Here is a 19,381-nt window from a genome sequence, read left to right as displayed (position 1 = left end):
GCAACAGTTTTGCCAAGAGAACACACTGGTCACAGCAAATGCCCTCCTCTTCCAACAACACAAGAGAAGACTCTACACATGGACATCACCAGATGGTCAACACCAAAATCAGATTGATTATATTCTTTGCAGCCAAAGATGGAGAAGCACTGTACAGTCAGCAAAAATAAGACCGGGAGCTGACTGTGGCTCAGATCATGAACTCCTTATTGCCAGATTCAGACCTAAATTGAAGAAAGTAGGGAAAACCACTAGACCATTCAAGTTATGAACTAAATGAAATCCCTTACAATTATACAGTGGAAGCGACAAGTAAATTCAAGATTAGATCTGATAGAGGGCCTGAAGAACTATGGATGGAGGTTTGTGACATTGTACAGGAGAAAGTGATCAAGACCATTCCAAAGAAAAAGAAATGCAAAAAGGCAAAATGGTTGTCTGAGGAGGCTGAGAAAAGAGATGCTAAAGGCAAAGGAGAAAAGGAAAGATAATTCCATTTGAATGCAGAGTTCCAAAGAACAGCATGGAGAGATAAGAAAGCCTTCCTCAGTGAGCAATGCAAAGAAAGAGAGGAAAAAATAGAACAGGAAAGACTAGAGATCTCTTCAAGAAAACTGGAGATACCAAGGGAACATTTCATGCAATGATGGGCTCGATAAAGGACAGAAATGGTATGGACCTAACAGAAGCAGAAGATATTAAGAAGAGGTGGCAAGAAAACACAGAAGAACTGTACAAAAATATTCTTCATGACCCAGAAAAACATGATGGTGCGATCACAAACCTAGAGCCACACATCCTGGAATGTGAAGTCAAGCGGGCCTTAGAAAGCATCACTACAAACAAAGCTAGTGGAGGTGATGGAATTCCAGTTAAGCTATTTCAAATCCTAAAAGATGGTTCTGTTAAAAGTACTGCACTCAATATGCCAGCAAATTTGCAAAACTCAGCAGTGGCCACAGGACTGGAAAAGGTCAGTTTTCATTTCAATCCCAAAGGAAGGCAATGCCAAAGAATGCTCAAACTACCACACAATTGCACTCATCTCACACGCTAGCAAAGTAATGCTCAAAATTCTCCAAGCCAGGGTTCAACAATATGTGAACCATGAACTTGCAGATGTTCAAGCTGGATTTAGAAAAGGCAAAGGAACCAGAGATTAAATTGCCAACATCTGCTGGATCATCAAAAAAGTAAGAGAATTCTAGAACTTCTACTTCTGCTTTATTGATAACGTCAAAGTCTTTGACTGTGTAGATCACAACAAATTGTGGAAAATTCTTGACTAGATGGGAATATTAGACCACCTTACCTGCCTCCTGAGAAATCTGTATGCAAGTCAAGAAGCAACAGTTAAAACCAGACATGAAACAACAGACTTGGTTCAAAATTGGGAAAGGAGTACGTCAGGGCTGTATATTGTCACGCTGCTTAAATTACATGCAGAGTTTATCCTGTGAAATGCCAGACTGGATGAAGCAAAAGCTGGAATTAAGATTTCCAGTAGAAGGATCAATAACCTCAAATACGTGGATGACACTTATGGCAGAAAGCGAAGAACTAAAAAGCCTCTTGATGAAAGTGAAAAAGAACAGTGAAAAAGCTGTCTTAAAACTCAGCATTCAAAAAACTAAGATCATGGCATCTGGTCCCATCACTTCACGGCAAATAGAGGAGGAAACAATGGAAACAGTGACAAACTTTATTTTATTGGGCTCCAAAATCACTGCAGATGGTAACTGGAGCCATGAAATTAAAAGATGCTTACTCCTTGGAAGAAAAGCTATGACCAACCTAGACAGCATATTAAAAAGCAGAGACATTACTTTGACAACAAAGGTCCATCTAGTCAAAGCTCTGGTTTTTCCATTAGCCATGTATGGATGTGAGAGCTGGACAACAAAAAAGGCTGAGTGCCAAAGAACTGATGCCTTTGAACTGTGGTGCTGGAGAAGACTCCTGAGAGCCCCTTGGACTGCAAGGAGATCCAACCAGTGAATCCTAAAGGGAATCAGTCCTGAATATTCATTGGAAGGGTGATGCTGAAGCTCAAACTCCAATCCTTTGGCCACTTGATGTGAAGAAGTGACTCACTGGAAAAGACCCTGATGCTGGGGAAGACTGAAGGCAGGAAGAGAAGGGGACGACAGAGGATGAGAGTTGGATGGCATCACCAACTCGACTAATGTGAGTTGAGCAAGCTCCAGGAGTTGCTGATGGACAGAGAAGCCTGGTGTACTGCATTCCATGGGGTTGCAAGAGTCAGACTTGACTGAGCAACTGAACTTAACTAAAACCTGGGAGAGTGAAAGTCACTCAGCTGTGTCTGACTCTTTGTGACCCCATGGAGTATACAGTCTATGGAATTCTCCAGGCCAGGATACTGGAGTGGGGAGCCATTCCCTTCTCCAGGGGATCTTCCCAACCCAGGGGTCGAACCCAGGTCTCCCACACTGCAGACGAATTCTTTACCAGCTGAGCCACCTGAGAAGCCTGCAATAATTTATACCCCATGCTTATATAGCCACCTTTATATACCTTTACATAGCCACCTTACATACCACCTCTCATAAATTAAACTCTTGTATGTGTTTAGAACTGCTACTATTTTCTTCCTTCTGTTCCTCTAATTTTTCTGTACTAATATCATACTATTAACAGCTTTATTAACTTGACAGCTACATGTAAAAAGTGAAATCTGAACATTCTCTAACACCACTCACAAAAATAGACTCTAAATGGATTAAAGACCCAAATGTAAGGCTGAATACTATAAAATAAAACTCTTCAGTTCAGTTCAGTTGCTCAGTCATGTCCGACTCTTTGCGACCCCATGAATCGCGGCACGCCAGGCCTCCCTGTCCATCACCAACTCCCGGAGTTCACTCAGACTCACGTCCATCGAGTCAATGATGCCATCCAGCCATCTCATCCTCTGTCGTCCCCTTCTCCTCCTGTCCCCAATCCCTCCCAGCATCAGAGTTTTTTTCCAGAAAAACATAGGCAGAACACCCTTTGACATAAACCACAGCATTATCTTTTGGAACTGATCTACAGTAATGAAAATAAAAGCAAAAATAAACAAATGGGACCTACTTAACTTGAAAGCTTTTGCACAGCAAAGGAAACTATAAACAAGACGAAAAGACAATCCTCAGAATGGGAGAAACTATTTGCAAATGAAGCAGCTGACAAGGGATTAACTTCCAAAATATATAAATGTTCATTCAGCTCAATATAAAAAACAACCCAATCAAACAGGCAGAAGACTTAGACATTTCTCTAAAGAAGACATATAGGTGATCTCAACAAACACATTTGAAAAGATGCTCAACATCACTAATTATTACAGAAAAGCAAATCAAAAGTATAATGAGGTATCATTTCACACTACTCAGAATGGCCATCATCAAAAAACTCTACAAACAATAAATGCTGGGGAGGTGTGGAGAAAAGGAAACACTCCTATACTGTTGGTGGGAATGCAAACTGGTACAGCCACTACAAAGAACAGTATGGAGATTCCCTAAGAAACTGAACACAGAATTACCATATGATTTACACTATTTAAAAGAGCCAAGAAATGGAAGCAACCTAAATGTCCATCAACAGAGAAATGGATAAAGAAGGTGTGGTATATATATATATATACACAATGGAATATTACTCAGCCATTAAAAAGAATGAAATAATGCCATCTGCAGCAACATGAATAGACCTAGAAATGATCATACTAAGTGAAGTAACTCAGAGAAAAATAAATATCATATGGTAACACATATGGGTGGAATCTTAAAAAAAAAAAAGAAAAAAGTGATACAAATGAACTTATTTGCAAAACCAAAACAGACTCAGATTTCCAAAGCAGATTTGTGGTCACCAGGTGAGGGCATGTGGGGGAAAGGGATAAATTAGGAGTTTAGGATTAACATATACACACTACTATATATAAAATAGATAATCAACAGATCTCCTATTTGCACAGGAAACTACTCAGTATTCTGCAATAACCTATATAGAAAAAGAATTTGAAAATGAATAGATATATGTATAACTGAATCACTTAGCTGTACAGTGATGGAACTGACACATCGTAAATCAACTGTACTCCTATGTACAATAAAAATTTTAAAAAGCTTTATTGTTCATTTTAACATCTGTTACACAAATGTCTTATTCATGATTGTGCTTTTTCAAAACTTCTTGGGTTTCTGGCACATTTATTCTTCCAGATGAACTTTATAATCAACTTATAAACTGTTGAGACTCTCACTGGAATTTTATCAGATTTATGCATTAGTGTGGAAATGACTGACATGCTGATGATGATTGTAATTTTACATTTTTAGAACATAATAAGCTTCCCCATTTATTCAGGCCTTAGTTTCATATCCTTCAGTAAAATACCATTATATTTTAGTACGTTGAACATAATCTCGTAACTGTTTCCTTCCATGTGGGCCTCTTTCTCATCTCTACATAAATTTTAAAAATTTCCAACAATTTTTGAATAAAAAGAACATTTCTTTACATCCCATAAAATGACAGGGCTGTTAGGTATTTTTTAAGAGCTATTTCAGCTATGAAAATTCAATAACTTTCTATAAACATTCCAAAAAATGATCTAAAAATCATCTAAAGAATGCACATATTGTGCATATGTTTTTTATGTATAAAAAAACTAAGTATATACATGAAGGATATACTGCTTTCATCTTGGAGAGGAACTCTCATCCATCAGAAATTGCTGCCAAGAGCGGTAGACTTAGAATATCTAGGTTAAGGGAAAAGAATACTATAATGAATTATTGATTTCTGCCATAAGGGAGGGAATAGAAAATGGTGATATAAATGCCAAGTTTTTGCCATACATGAAATTGACCAAACTATTAACAAAGGTTGTTTCTAGAAGTGGAATTGTCAAGAGGGCCTTCATTTTCATCTTTTTACAACCCTAGATTAAGTTTTTTCTTTTTTCCTAACAATCAAGTATTTTGCTTTCAAAAATCAGAAAAAAAAAAAAAAACCACACAAAACTTCCTGCTGGTCCAGTGGTTAAAAATCTGCCTTTTAATGCAGGGGATGCAGGTTTGATCCCTGGTCAGGGGACTAAGAACCCACATGTTGCAGAGCAACTAAGCCAGTGCACAACTACGGAGCTGGAGCCACAAATAGAGAGACTGAGTATCACAGTTACTGAGTCTGCATGCTACAACTAGAAAGAAGCCTGCATGCCTTAACAATGATCCTGTGGGTACAACTGAGATACAGCCAAATAAATAAATATTTCTGAAAGATAAAAAAAGTGCTTAAGTTTGTAAAAATACTGCAACTTCTTAATGAATAGTGAATACTTAATAGTGGTATGGAGATACCATATGGTGGTATGAAATAATACTCCCGTATCTCCCATAAATTTCATTATTTCATTATCTCCCATAAATTTCTAATTTCTAATGAATTTTTCCAGAAAAAAAGTTCTTACAATTCAGGTTTTAAAAGATGCATTAAAGAAAAAAGAAAACTTACTTTTCTGGATGAAGTATTCCTTAAATATTATTTCTAATATTAATGTCATAATATAGTATTATACCACTGATGCTGAAGCTGAAGTTGAACAATTCTATTAAGATCTCTAAGACTTTCTAGAACTAAACAAAAAAAGATGCCCTTTTCATCATAGGTACTGGAATGCAAGAGTAGGAAGTCAAGAGATACCTAGAGTAACAGGTAAGTTTGGCCTTGGAGTACAACATGAAGCAGGGCAAAGGCTAACAGAGTTTTCTCAAGAGAACACACTGGACATAGCAAACACCCTCTTACAACAACACAAGAGATGACCCCACACACACACACATCACCAAATGGTCAATACTGAAATACAACGGATTATATTCTTTGCAGTCAAAGATGGTGAAACTCTATACAGTCAGCAAAACCAAGACCTGGAGCTGTGGCTCAGATAATCAGCTCCTCATTGCAAAACTCAGGCTTAACTTGAAGAAAGTGGGGAAAACCACTAGGCCATTCAGGTATAACCTAATTCAAATCCCTTACAATCATACAGTAGAGGTGATGAATAGATTCAAGAGATTAGATCTGGTAGCCAGAGTTATGAAGAACTATGGACAGAGGTTCATAACCTTCTACAGGACGCAGTGACCAAAACCACCCCAAAGGAAAAGAAATGCAAGAAGGCAAAATGATTGTGTAAGGAGGCTTTACACATAGCTAAGAAAAGAAAAAAAGCAAAAACGCGAAAGGGAAAGACATACCCAACTGAATGCAGAGTTCCAGAAAATAGAAGAGATAAGAAGACCTTCTTAAATGAACAGTGCAAAGAAGTACAGGAAAACTTTTCAAGAAAACTGGAGCTATCAGGGGAATATTTCACACAAGAATGAGCATGACAAAGGACCTAACAGAAGCAGAAAAGATTAAAAAGAGGTGGAAAGAATACACAGAAGAACTATCCAAAAATGTCTTAATGATCCAGATAACCAAGATGGTGTGATCACTGACCTAGAGCTTGACATCCTAGAGTGAAGTCAAGTGGGCCTCAGGAAGCTTTACTACAAACAAGATTAGTGAAGGTGATGGAATTCCAGCTGAGCTATTCAAAATCCTAAAAGATGATGCTGTATAAGTGCTGCACTCAGTATGTCAGCAAAATTGGAAAACTCAGCAGTGGTCAGAGGACTGGAAAAGGTCAGTTTTCATTCCAATTCCAGAGAAGGGCAGTGTCAAAGAATCTACAAACTATTGTATAATTATGCACATTTTGCATACTAGTAAGGTTATACTGAAAATTCTTCAAGCTTGGCTTCAACAGTATATTAACTAAGAACTTCCAGATGGGTTTAGAGAAGGCAGAAGAAACAGAGATCAAATCGCCAACATTCACTGGATCATAGAGAAACCAAAGCAATTCCAGAAAAACATCTACTTCTGCTTCATTGACTATGGTAAAGCCTTTGAATGTGTGGATCAAAACAAACTGGAAATATCTTAAAGACATGGGAATACCAGACCACCTTACCTGCCTCCTAAGAAACCTCTACGCTGGTCAAGAAGCAACCTTTAGAACCTTTAGAAACAGTCAGAACCTTTCATGGACTGGTTAAAACTTGTAAAATGAGTACCACAAGGCTGTATACTGTCAGAGATCAAATTGCCAACATCCGCTGGATCATCAAAAAAGCAAGAGAGTTCCAGAAAAACATCGATTTCTGCTTTATTGACTATGCCAAAGCCTTTGACTGTGTGGATCACAATAAACTGTGGAAAATCCTGAAAGAAATGGGAATACCAGACCACCTGACCTGCCTCTTGAGAAGCCTATATGCAGGTCAGGAAGCAACAGTTAGAACTGGACATGGAACAACAGACTGGTTCCAAATAGGAAAAGGAGTACGTCAAGGCTGTATATTGTCACCCTGTTTATTTAACTTATATGCAGAGTACATCATGAGAAAAGCAGGGCTGGAAGAAGCACAAGGTGGAACCAAGATTGCCGGGAGAAATATCAATAACCTCAGATATGCAGATGACACCACCCTTATGGCAGAAAGTGAAGAGGAACTAAAAAGCCTCTTGATAAAAGTGAAAGAGGAGAGTGAAAAAGTTGGCTTAAAGCTCAACATTCAGAAAACGAAGATCATGGCATCCGGTCCCAACACTTCATGGGAAATAGATGGGGAAACAGTGGAAACAGAAGCAGACTATTTTTCTGGGCTCCAAAATCACTGCAGATGGTGACTGCAGCCATGAAATTAAAAGACGCTTACTCCTTGGAAGGAAAGTTATGACCAACCTAGATAGCATATTCAAAAGCAGAGACATTACTTTGCCAACAAAGGTCCATCTAGTCAAGGCTACGGTTTTTCCTGTGGTCATGTATGGATGTGAGAGTTGGACTGTGAAGAAGGCTGAGCACCGAAGAATTGATGCTTTTGAACTGTGGTGTTGGAGAAGACTCTTGAGAGTCCCTTGGACTGCAAGGAGATCCAACCAGTCCATTCTAAAGGAGATCAGCCCTGGGTGTTCATTGGAAGGACTGATGCTAAAGCTGAAACTCCAGTACTCTGGCCACCTCAGGCGAAGAGCTGACTCATTGGAAAAGACTGATGCTGGGAGGGATTGGGGGCAGGAGGAGAAGGGGACGACAGAGGATGAGATGGCTAGATAGCATCACTGACTCGATGGACATGAGTTTGAGTGAACTCCGGGAGTTGGTGATGGACAGGGAGGCCTGGCGTGCTTCGATTCATGGGGTCGCAAAGAGTCAGACACGACTGAGCAACTGAACTGAACTGATAGAGTACATTATGAAAAATGCTGGGCTGGATGAATCACAAGCTTGAATCAAGACTGACAGGAGAAATATCAACAATCTCAGACATGCAGATGATATCACTCTAATGGCAGAAAGTGAAGAGAAACTAAAGAGCCTCTTGATGAGGATGAAAAAGTGAAAAAGTTGGCTTAAAACTCAACATTCAAAAAACTTAACATGATGGCATCCAGTCGCATCCCTTCATGACAAACAGAGAGGGGAAAAGTGGAAGCAGACTTTATTTTCTTGGGCTTCAAAATTACTGCAGACAGTAACTGCAGCCACAAAATTAAAAGACACTTGCTCCTTAGAAGGAAAGCTATGACAAACCTAGACGGCGTATTAAGAAGCAAAGATATCACTTTGCCGACAAAAGTCCTTATAGTCAAAGTTACAGTTTTTCCAGTAGTCGTGTATGAATGTGAGAGTTGGAAAATAAAGAAGGCTGAGCACTGAAGAACCGACGCCATAGAACTGTGGTGCTAGAGATGACTCTTGACGTTCCCTTGGACAGCAAGGAGATCAAACTAGTCAATCTTAAAGGAAATCAACCCTGAATGTTCATTGGAAGAACTGATGCTGAAGCTCCCATACTTTGGCATTTGATGTAACAGCCAACTCATTGAAAAATACCCTGAGCTAGGAAAAACTGAAGACAAAAGGAGAAGGCGGTGTCAGAGGATGAGATGGTTAGATCATCAACTAATTAGACGTGAATCTAAGCAAACTCCAGGAGATAGTGAAGGACATCTGGGAAGCCTGGAGTGCTGCAGTCCATGGGGCTGCAAACAGTCAGATATGACTTAGCGACTGAACAACAACTGTAAACACTGTGTTATTACTCTTGACTAAAGTCATCAGGAATGCATAAACATAAACTAAGAAATTATGCAGAAAAAAGTGGTTTCAGTACTTTTAACACTTACAATTCAATTTCAACCATGCCTTTGGAACATCCTCTCTTCACAAAAAAGCCAACCTAAGATATAAAAAAAGACAAAGTGAGCTGTGTGGTGACATTCCCAGGTGAGATATAGCAAAAGTCATTATTATTTGTCAGATCAAGATTCTTTCAATAACTATTCTGTACATTCACTTACTTCACTTTCTAACTGTACCCTTTCCAGATTTAGGCTCCTCCACTGTTTCCACTCACAGATGATAATATTCTAAGCTACCAGTATTTTAATATTCTAAGAGTTATTGATCTTTCTATGCATTTAAGAGCCTCTTACAAACTTCATGACAAAGCTATTAACAATAAGTAGTGCAGAGCAAAAATCTAAGGCCAAGTTATCGAGCTCCAGACTGAGTACTTCTATGGAGCTGCACAGATTAAATATTAATAATCACTCTAATAGCACCCATCCTGCTATTAATTAGTATACACCTATCACCAAGCACTTTTTAAATAATCCAATAAATATAGTAAATACGATTTAAGTGAGCACAATTTATATCATAAAATAGATGTATTTAAGCTACTTTCTATATGTATGTGAGTGTAAAGTATGAAAAAAGACCCTGGACCTAAAAAAATCAGATTGGATCTTGAATCAGGCTATAATTAAGTAATACTCAAAAAAGGTGGGAAATACACCTTGCAAATAATTGTTTTTTTAATAGTGGTAATGACAATGATGATGACAATTATAACCACAACAGTTAACATTTATTAAGCATTACTATGTTTATGTTCCAAGCACTTGATACACAATTTTCTCATTTAATACTCATGAGCAAATTTATGAGATATGTATTATAACCATTTTACAGATGATGAAACTGAGAACCAGGAAGATGAAAAAGAAAGTCTATTCCTGTAACAAGAAAGTACAGTTTAATGATCAAGAGTACAGGCTTCAACATAGACCATGTCTAATTCAAATCTCAGCTCTGCCATATACAAGCTGTTTCACCTTGACTGGGTTACTTAACGTCTCTGTTTCAGTTTTTTCATAAATAAGGAAAACAATGGCATTTTTTTAGGAGTGGGCCATCTGCTCATTAGGTTGTAATAACTGAAATACTTGTTACCAAATGGAAGAAATTAAAAAATTAGAAGGCAGTTATTATAAAGTATTTGTACCAGTGGTGCAGAAATGCTTATACTAAATTTTTATATTGCATTTAAATAAAAATACAACATTAAAATTTTTTTGCTAAGAATTTGGACATCCCCTGAACATATCTGTGGATACACAAATGTCTGCAAGCTGTCATCTAAGAAAACTGCACTTCACAGCTTCCTTTAAAAAGCCTACCACTCAAGGGTAAGGACAGATGTATCTTCATGACAAAAATAAATAAGAAGGTTGGTGAAAATTGTTACAGCCCAATCCATTCTGACTAAGGCAGCCCTTGGAATACAATCCAGACCATTACAGAGAGAGAATGATTTAATAAACAGTTTCTGACAATTTAAAAAACTACATATAGGGAATTCCCTGGCAGTCCAGTGGTTAGAATTGGCACTTTCACTGCCAAAGGCCTGCGTTAGATTCCTGGTTGGGGAACTAAAATCCCACAAGCTGTGCAGTGTGGCCAAAAAAACAAACACAACATAATATTAATAAAAATCTGAGTATGTCCTTGGAAATTATCTACTCCAAACCCTGTTCTCTGAAATAAAAACTGAATTCCAGACAAGTAACTGGTTCAGGTTACAAAATTAATCATTAATAAATCAGTATCTTTTGTATCTCATAAATGCCTCTCTTATGGCATTAAAAATTTTGTTTTGAATAGGTTATTTATAATGTTAAGGGGTATAGAAATCAATCTTGTAACCTACATTAAATTTTGCTGTTGTTTATTCGCTAAGTTGTGTCTGACTCTTTTGCAACACTATGGACTGTAGCCAGCCCAGCTCCTTCTGTTCATGAGATTCTCCAGGCAAGCATACTGGATTGGGTTGTCATTTTCTTCTACAGAAGATTTTTCTGACCCAGGGATTCAACCTGCATCCCCTGCGTTGGCAGGTAGATTCTTTATCATGGAGACACCATGTAAGCCGGCACATTAAATATTAAGCCTTGCTTAAAAACCTGTAATATCACTTTGATTATATTATAATATTTACAGTAGTTTAGAAAAATAAAACAATCATTTCAAGTTTTAAAAATATTTTACAGTCAAGTAACTCAACTTTTAGACTTTCTTTTTAAAACATGTTTCCATGTGAAATATATACCAACAGTATATACAAACTTCATGAACTGTTTAGAAATAATAAAACAACCATATATCTACCAGTTTAAGGAACTGGTCACTAACAGTGTATCTGACATTCCTTAATTCATACTAATTGCATCCTTTTTCTCTCAACTAATGGGGAAGAAAGAGGGAAAGGAATAGTTAGGAGTTTGGGATCAACATGTACACACTGTTATATATTTTAAATAGATAACCAATAAGGTCCTACTGTATAGCACAGGGAACTCTACTCAATGTTATTTGGCAGCCTGGATGGGAGGGGAGTTTGGGGGAGAATGGATACATGTATATGCATGGCTGAGTATCTTTGCTGTCCAGCTGAAACTATCACAACATTGTTAATCGGCTATACTCCAATATAAAATAAAAAGTTTAAAAAATGAAACAACAAATGTAATCTCTAAACTGATTTAATTAAATGGCAACCCACCCCAGTGTTCTTGCCTGGAGAATCCCAGGGACAGGGGAGCCTGGTGGGATGCCGTCTATGGGGTTGCACAGAGTCGGACATGACTGAAGCGACTTAGCAAGCAAGCAAGCAAACTGATAATTCCTTTACTTTTGTTTTGTACTGTATGAGACTCCAAATGTTTTTGACTGTTCTAGAAACAAACTCACATTACGTGTATTTTTCCAAGATGGTATTTTTCCTTAAAATTATGTTTTTGTATTTAACCAGTGAGCCAAAGTTTGTTTCTATTGTCATATAATATTCAATTGTATTTGACTATTCCAGAATTCACTGCAAACAATACTTCTGTAAGTATTTCCATGATTTCACCTAGTATAAATGCACAAAAGCTGACTAGGGTACCTAGAAAGCAGAATTTTTGAGGCACTGGATATAAGCATTTACAGATTTACTAGGTAATACCATAGCACTTTCCAAGGGGGTTGTACAAATTCATATTCCCACCAAGAATGCATCAGAGTTTCCACTGTTTTATATCCTTATAAGCACATGGCACCAATGGAATTCTGGTGGGTCTGATAGATATACCTTGCTAGGGCTAATGTGCATTTCTCTAATAACTAATGAAGTTGAGCATCTTTTCATGTCTGTAGGAATGTACTGGTTGTCTGGGTTGCCTCTTGACTGTGAGACATTAAAGCGGATCTTTTGCTCACATGTCTTATGAGTTGTCATTATTTTGCTTATTATATAGTCTGTATATCAATCTTGTTATATGTGCTATATATACATGCTCCCAATTTGTGACTAGTCTTTTCTCTACAAGGTGTCTTTTAGATGAACAGAAGTTCCTTAGTTTTATTATAGTTGAAATTATCAACTTTTCCCTTTAGGTCTATACTTTAAGACATTTTCTTAACCCGAAGTCACAAAAATATTCTCTTCTACTACTGATGTCTTCTAAAAACTTCCTGGTCAATCACATTTAGATATTTAATCCACCTGGAACTAATTTTTGTTAAAGTATGAGGAAAGGACTCAATTTCATCTTTTCCTATACCAATACCCAGTTGTCTCAGTACCATTTTCTGTCTCTTCCTCACTCACCTACAATGTCAGTTCTGTCATAAATCAAGTTTTTACTAAGCTTTGTATCTTAGCTCTTTATTCTGTCACATCACACTAGTCTACCCTACATCAACACCACAATGTCTTAATTTACCAAATATTGTATCATCTTGATATCCAGTAGACAAGTTTTTCCACTTTATCCTATTTCTTTAGAAGGAGCTTAGCTATTTTTGGCCCTCTGTATTTTCATCCAAATTTTAGTACCAGCTTGTAATTTTTATAGACGGTAGCAGGATTCTGACTGGAATGACACTTAACATGACATGTATCAAACATTAACATTTTAAAATAAAAACTATAATCTCTGCATACTATCTTTTATGTGCGGCTATGTAACTTATACCTTTGTTGCTATAATATCCATTTTAATTGCATTTACTGTTCACTGTCAGTGAACACAGAAAATGCAACTCATTTCTGTTATACAACATTTTTAGGGGGTTCTCAGTTCTTATTTCTAAACTGCTAATTATTTCTAAGTTTATTATTAATTCTAATCAATAGATATAACTCACAGAAAAGGTTTTGGAATCATTAGTAAGAATGAAAAAGGTCCTTGCCTTAGTCTGGGATTTTGTAACAAAAGTCCCACAGAGTAGGTGGCTTAAACATACATTTCTCAGATATCTGAAGGTTAGGATATGCAAGATCAATGCATTCACAGAATGTCAGTGTTACATTATCTTACATCTCAGTTTAGTCATTCAGTCATGTCTGATTCTGTGACACCATGCACTAGACCACACCAGGCTTCCCTGTCCATCACCAATTCCTGGAGTTTACTCACACTCATGCACATTGAGTCGGCAATGCCATCCAACCATCTCACCCTCTGTCATCCCCTTTTCCTCCAGCCTTCAATCTTTCCCACCATCAGGGTCTTTTCAAATGAGTCAGTTCTTCACATCAGGTGGCCAAAGTACTGAAGTTTCAGCTACAACATTAGTCCTTCCAATGAATATTCAGGACCGATGTCCCTTAGGATGGACTGGTTGGATCTTCTTGAAGTCCAAGGGACTCTCAAGACTCTTCTCCAACACCACAATTCAAAGGCATCAATTTTGGGGCACCTAGCTTTCTTTATATTCCAACTCTCATATACATACTTGCCTACTGGAAAAACCATAGTTTTGACTATGACTATATCGACCTTTGTCAGCAAAGTAATATCTCTGCTTTATAATATGCTGACTAGGTTGGTCATAGCTTTTCTTTCAAAGAGCAAGTGTCTTTTGATTGCATGGCTGCAGGAATATAAAGTCAAGTGGGCCTTAGGAAGTATCACGATGAACAAAGCTAGCAGAGGTGATGGAATTCCAGTTGAGCTATTTCAAATCCTGAAAGATGATGCTGTGTAAGTGCTGCACTCAATATGCCAGCAAATTTGGAAAACTCAGCCACAGGACTGGAAAATTGAAAAGGCTACTTTTCATTCCAATCCCAAAGAAAGGCAATGCCAAAGAATGCTCAAATTACCGCACAATTGCACTCATTTCACACGCTAGTAATGCTCAAAATTCTCCAAGCCAGGCTTCAACAATACGTGAACCATGAACTTCTAGATATTCAAGCTGGTTTTAGAAAAGGCAGAGGAACCAGAGACCAAATTGCCAATATCCACTGGATGATCGAAAAAGCAAGAGAGTTCCAGAAAAACATCTATTTCTGCTTTATTCACTATGCCAAAGCCTTTGACTATGTGGGGCACAATAAACTGTGAAAAATTCTGAAGGAGATGGGGATACCAGACCACCTGACCTGCCTCTTGGGAAACCTGTATGCAGGTCAGGAAGCAACAGTTAGAACTGGACATGGAACAACAGACTGGTTCCAAATAGGAAAAGGAGTATGTTAAGGCTGTATATTGTCACCCTGCTTATTTAACTTATGGGCAGAGTATATCATGAGAAATCCTGGGCTGGAGGAAGCACAAGCCAGAATCAAGATTGCTGGGAGAAATATCAATAACCTCAGATATGCAGATGACACCACCCTTATGGCAAGAAGTGAAGAACTAAAGAGCCTCTTGATGAAAGTGAAAGAGGAGAGTGAAAAAGCTGGCTTAAAACTCAACATTCAGAAAACTAAGATCATGACATCCGGTCCCAGCACTTCATGGCAAAAAGATGGGCAAACAGTGGAAACAGTGGCTGACTTTATTTTTGGGGGGCTCCAAAATCACTGCAGAAGGTGACTGCAGCCATGAAAATAAAAGACACTTATTCCTTGGAAGGAAAGTTATGACCAACCTAGATAGCATATTCAAAAGCACAGACATTACTTTGCCAACAAAAGTCCATCTAGTCAAGGATATGGTTTTTCCAGTAGTCATGTAAAGATGTGAGAGTTGGACTATAAAGAAAGCTAAGCGCTAAAGAATTGATACTTTTGAACTGTGGTGTTGGAGAAGACTCTTGAGAGCCTCTAGGATCACAAAGAGATCCAAGCAGTCCATGCTAAGGGAGATCAGTCCTGGGTGTTCCTTGGAAGGACTGATGTTAAAGCTGAAACTCCAATACTTTGACCACCTGATGCGAAGAGCTGACTCATTTGAAAAGACCCTGATGCTGGGAAAGACCGAGGGCAGGACGAGAAGGGGATGACAAGGATGAGATGGTTGGATGGCAACACCAACTCAGTGGACATAGGTTTGGGTAAACTCTGGCAGTTGGTGATGGACAGGGAGGCCTGGCTTGCTGCAATTCATGGGGTAGCAAAGAGTCAGACACAACTGAGTGACTGAACTGAACTGACTCACCATTTGCAGTGATTTTGGAGCCCCCCAAAATAAAGTCTCTCACTGTTTCCATTGTTTCCCCGTCTATCTGCCATGACGTGACTGGACCAGATGTCATGATGTTAGTTTCCTGAATGTTGAGTTTTAAGTCAAGTTTTTCACTTTCCTCTTTCACTTTCATCAGGAGGCTCTTTAGTTCTTCTTCACTTTCTGCCGTAAGGGTGGTATCATCTGCATATATGAGGTTACTGATATTTCTCCCAGCAACCTTGATTCCAGTTTGTGCTTCATACAGTCCAGCATTTCACATGATAAACTCTGCATGTAAGTTAAATAAGCAGGGTGACAATATACAGCCTTGATATGTTTCTTTTCTGATTTGGCACCAGTCTGTTGTTCTGTGTCCAGTTCTCACTGTTGCTTCTTGACCTGCACACAGTTTTCTCAGGAGGCAGGTAAGGTGGTCTGGTGTTCCCATCTCTTGAAGAATTTTCCATAGTTTGTTGTGATTCCACACAGTCAAAGGCTTTGACATAGTCAATAAAGCAGAAACAGATGTTTTTCTGAAACTCTTTGCTTTTCCGATGATCCAGCAGATGTTGTCAATTTGATCTCTGGTTCCTCTGCCTTTTCTAAATCCAGTTTGTACATATGGAAGTTCACAATTCATGGACTATTGAAGCCTGGCTTGGAGAATTTTGAGCATTACTTTGCTAGCATGTGAGATGAGTGCAATTGTGCGGTAGTTTAAACATTCTTTGGCATTGCCTTTCTTTGGGACTGGAATGAAAACCGACCTTTTGTAGTCCTGTGGCCACTGCTGAATTTTCCAAATTTGCTGACATAATGAGTGCAGCACTTTCATAGCATCATCTTTTAGGATTTGAAATAGCTCAACTGAAGCTCCACTACCTCCACTAGCTTTGTCATAGTGATGCTTCCCCTAAGGCCCACTTGACTTCGCATTCCAAGATGTCTGGCTCCAGGTGAGTAAGCACACCATCATGATTATCTGAGTCATGAAGATCTGTTTTGTACAGTTGTTCTGTATATTCTTGCCACCTCTTACTAATATCTTCTGCTTCTGTTAGGTCCATACCATTTCTGTCCTTTATTGTGCCCATCTTTGCATAAAATGTTCCCTTGGTATCTTTAATTTTCTTGAAGAGATCTCTAGTCTTTCCCATTCTATTGTTTTCCTCTATTTCTTTGCACTGATCATTGAGGAAGGCTTTCTAATCTTTCCTTGCTGTTCTTTGGAACTCTGCATCCAAATGAAATTATCTTTCCTTTTCTCCTTTGCCTTTCATTTCTCTTCTCAGATCTTTGTAAGGCCTCCTCAAACAACCATTTTGCCTTTTTGCATTTCTTTTTCTTTGGGATGGTCTTGATCACTGCCTCCTGTACAATATCATGAACCTCAGTCCATAGTTCTTCAGGCACTCTATCAGATCTAGTCCCTTAAATCTATTTCTCATTGCCACTGTATAGTCGTAAGGGATTTGATTTAGGTCATACCTGAGTGGTCTAGTGGTTTTCCCTACTTTTTTCAATTTAAGTATGAACTTGGCAATATTTATTTTCATGATCTGTGCCACAGTCAGCTCCTGGTCTTGCTTTTGCTGACTGTAAAGAGCTTCTCCATCTTTGGTTCCAAAGAATACAAGCGGTCTGATATCAGTACTAACCATCTGGTGACGTCCATGTGTAGAGTCTTCTCTTGTGTTGTTGGAAGAGAGCATCTGCTATGACCAGTGCGTTCTCTTGGCAAAACTGTTAGCCTTTGCCTTGCTACGTTCTATACTCCAAGGCCAAATTTGCCTGTTACTCCAGCTATTTCTTGACTTCCTACTTTTGCTTTCCAGTCCCCTAAAATGAAAAGGATTCTTTTTTGGGTGTTAGTTCTAGAAGGTTTTGGAGGTCTTCATAGAACCATTCAACTTCAGCTTCTTCAGCATTACCGGTCGGGGCACAGACTTGGATTACTGTGATACTGAATGGTTTGCCTTGGAAAGAAACAGAGATCATTTGTCCTTTCTGAGATCGCATCCAAGTACTGCATTTCAGACTCTTTTGTTGACTATGATGGCTACTCCATGTCTTCTATGGGATTCTTGCCCAAAGTACTAGATATAATGGTCATCTGAGTTAAATTCACCCATTCCAGTCCATTTTAGTTCACTGATTCCTAAAACGTCAATGTTCACTCTTGCCTTCTCCTATTCGGTCACTTCCAATTTGCCTTGATTCATGGACCTAACATTCCAGGTTCCTATGCAATATTGCTCTTTACAGCATTGGATTTTACTTCCCTTACCAGTCACATCCACAACTGAGTGTTGTTGCTTTGGCTCCATCTCTTCATTCTTTCTGGAGTTGTTTCTCCACTGATCTCCCATAGCATACTGGGCACCTACCGACCTGGGGAGTTCATCTTTCAGTGTCCTATCTTTTTCGCTTTTCATACTGTTCATGGGGTTCTCAAGGAAACTACTGAAGTGGTTTGCCATTCGGTTCTCCAGTGGACCACGTTTTGTCAGAACTCTCCACCATGACCCATCTGTCTTTGGTGGCCATACACGGCATGACTCATAGTTTCATTGAGTTAGACAAGGCTGTGGTCCATGTGAGCAGATTGGTTAGTTTTTTGTGATTATGGTTTTCTGTCTGTCTGCCCCATAATGGAGAAGGATAAGAGGCTTATGGAAGCTTCCTGATGGGAGAGACTGACTGAGGGAGAAACTGGGTCTTGTTCTGAAGGGTGGGGCCATGCTCAGTAAATCTTTAATCCAATTTTCTGTTGATAGGTGATTTAGCCCTATTAAATTTGCACATTAATCCATTGGGAGGCTTAGCCAGAATTTCTTTATGGTTTTTAAGCAGACATTCTTACAATCTGTGATTCAGAGTTTTCTTTCTTTTCAACACATATCTTTTCTCTTCTACCTAGAACTTCCAATACAATGTTCAATAGTAATGACAGTAGGTAACCTTGACATGTACATTTTCACAGATATCTCCTGAAATTAAGAAACGTCCATTCTATTCTTAGTTTACTAAGAGTTTTTAATCATAAATTACTGTGGAATTTAACTGAATGCTTTTTAGCTGTTGAGAAATTATTGAGTTCTACTTCTTTAAAATATGGTGTATCATGTTAATTTTTTCCTAATAATCAATCTCTCATTTCTTGAATAACTTCAATTTGGTCACAATGCATTATATATTATTAAATTCAACATGCTAAAGTTCCTTTTTTGTGTGTGACTTTTGCCTCCAGATTCATGCGTGAAAGGGGCTTGTTATTTTCTCATGCTATCCTTGATTGATTTGGGTAACTAAAGTCACATTTTCCTGTGTAAACAGCAACTTTTGCTGTTAGGACTAATCCACATTTTGTTTTTGTCTGGTGTTCTCTATGAGAAAAAACTTACCAGCTAACTTATCTTCTCTACTTAGAGTTAGTTTTGATAATTTAAATAGCTGTAGAAATATATACGGGGCTTCCCCGGTGGCTCAGACGGAAATATATACAATCACAACTTTTAAA

General features: G+C 38.3%; 1 protein-coding gene across 4 annotated transcripts in view; it reads right to left on the bottom strand.

Moving 5' to 3' along the window:
* The window catches only part of SMC5 (structural maintenance of chromosomes 5), a 117,859-nt gene that overhangs the window by 90,090 nt on the left and 8,388 nt on the right, over positions 1 to 19,381 (bottom strand). For all 4 annotated transcript variants that reach the window (XM_070794641.1, XM_070794643.1, XM_070794642.1 and 1 more), the window contains one exon: positions 9,262 to 9,314. In XM_070794641.1, coding sequence (XP_070650742.1) covers positions 9,262 to 9,314 — 53 coding nt within the window. The remainder of the gene's footprint in view (positions 1 to 9,261; positions 9,315 to 19,381) is intronic.

Source organism: Bos indicus, chromosome 8 (assembly GCF_029378745.1).
Source record: "Bos indicus isolate NIAB-ARS_2022 breed Sahiwal x Tharparkar chromosome 8, NIAB-ARS_B.indTharparkar_mat_pri_1.0, whole genome shotgun sequence".
NCBI classification, from domain to species: Eukaryota; Metazoa; Chordata; class Mammalia; order Artiodactyla; family Bovidae; genus Bos; species Bos indicus.
This window is presented reverse-complemented; position numbering and strand designations above follow the sequence as displayed.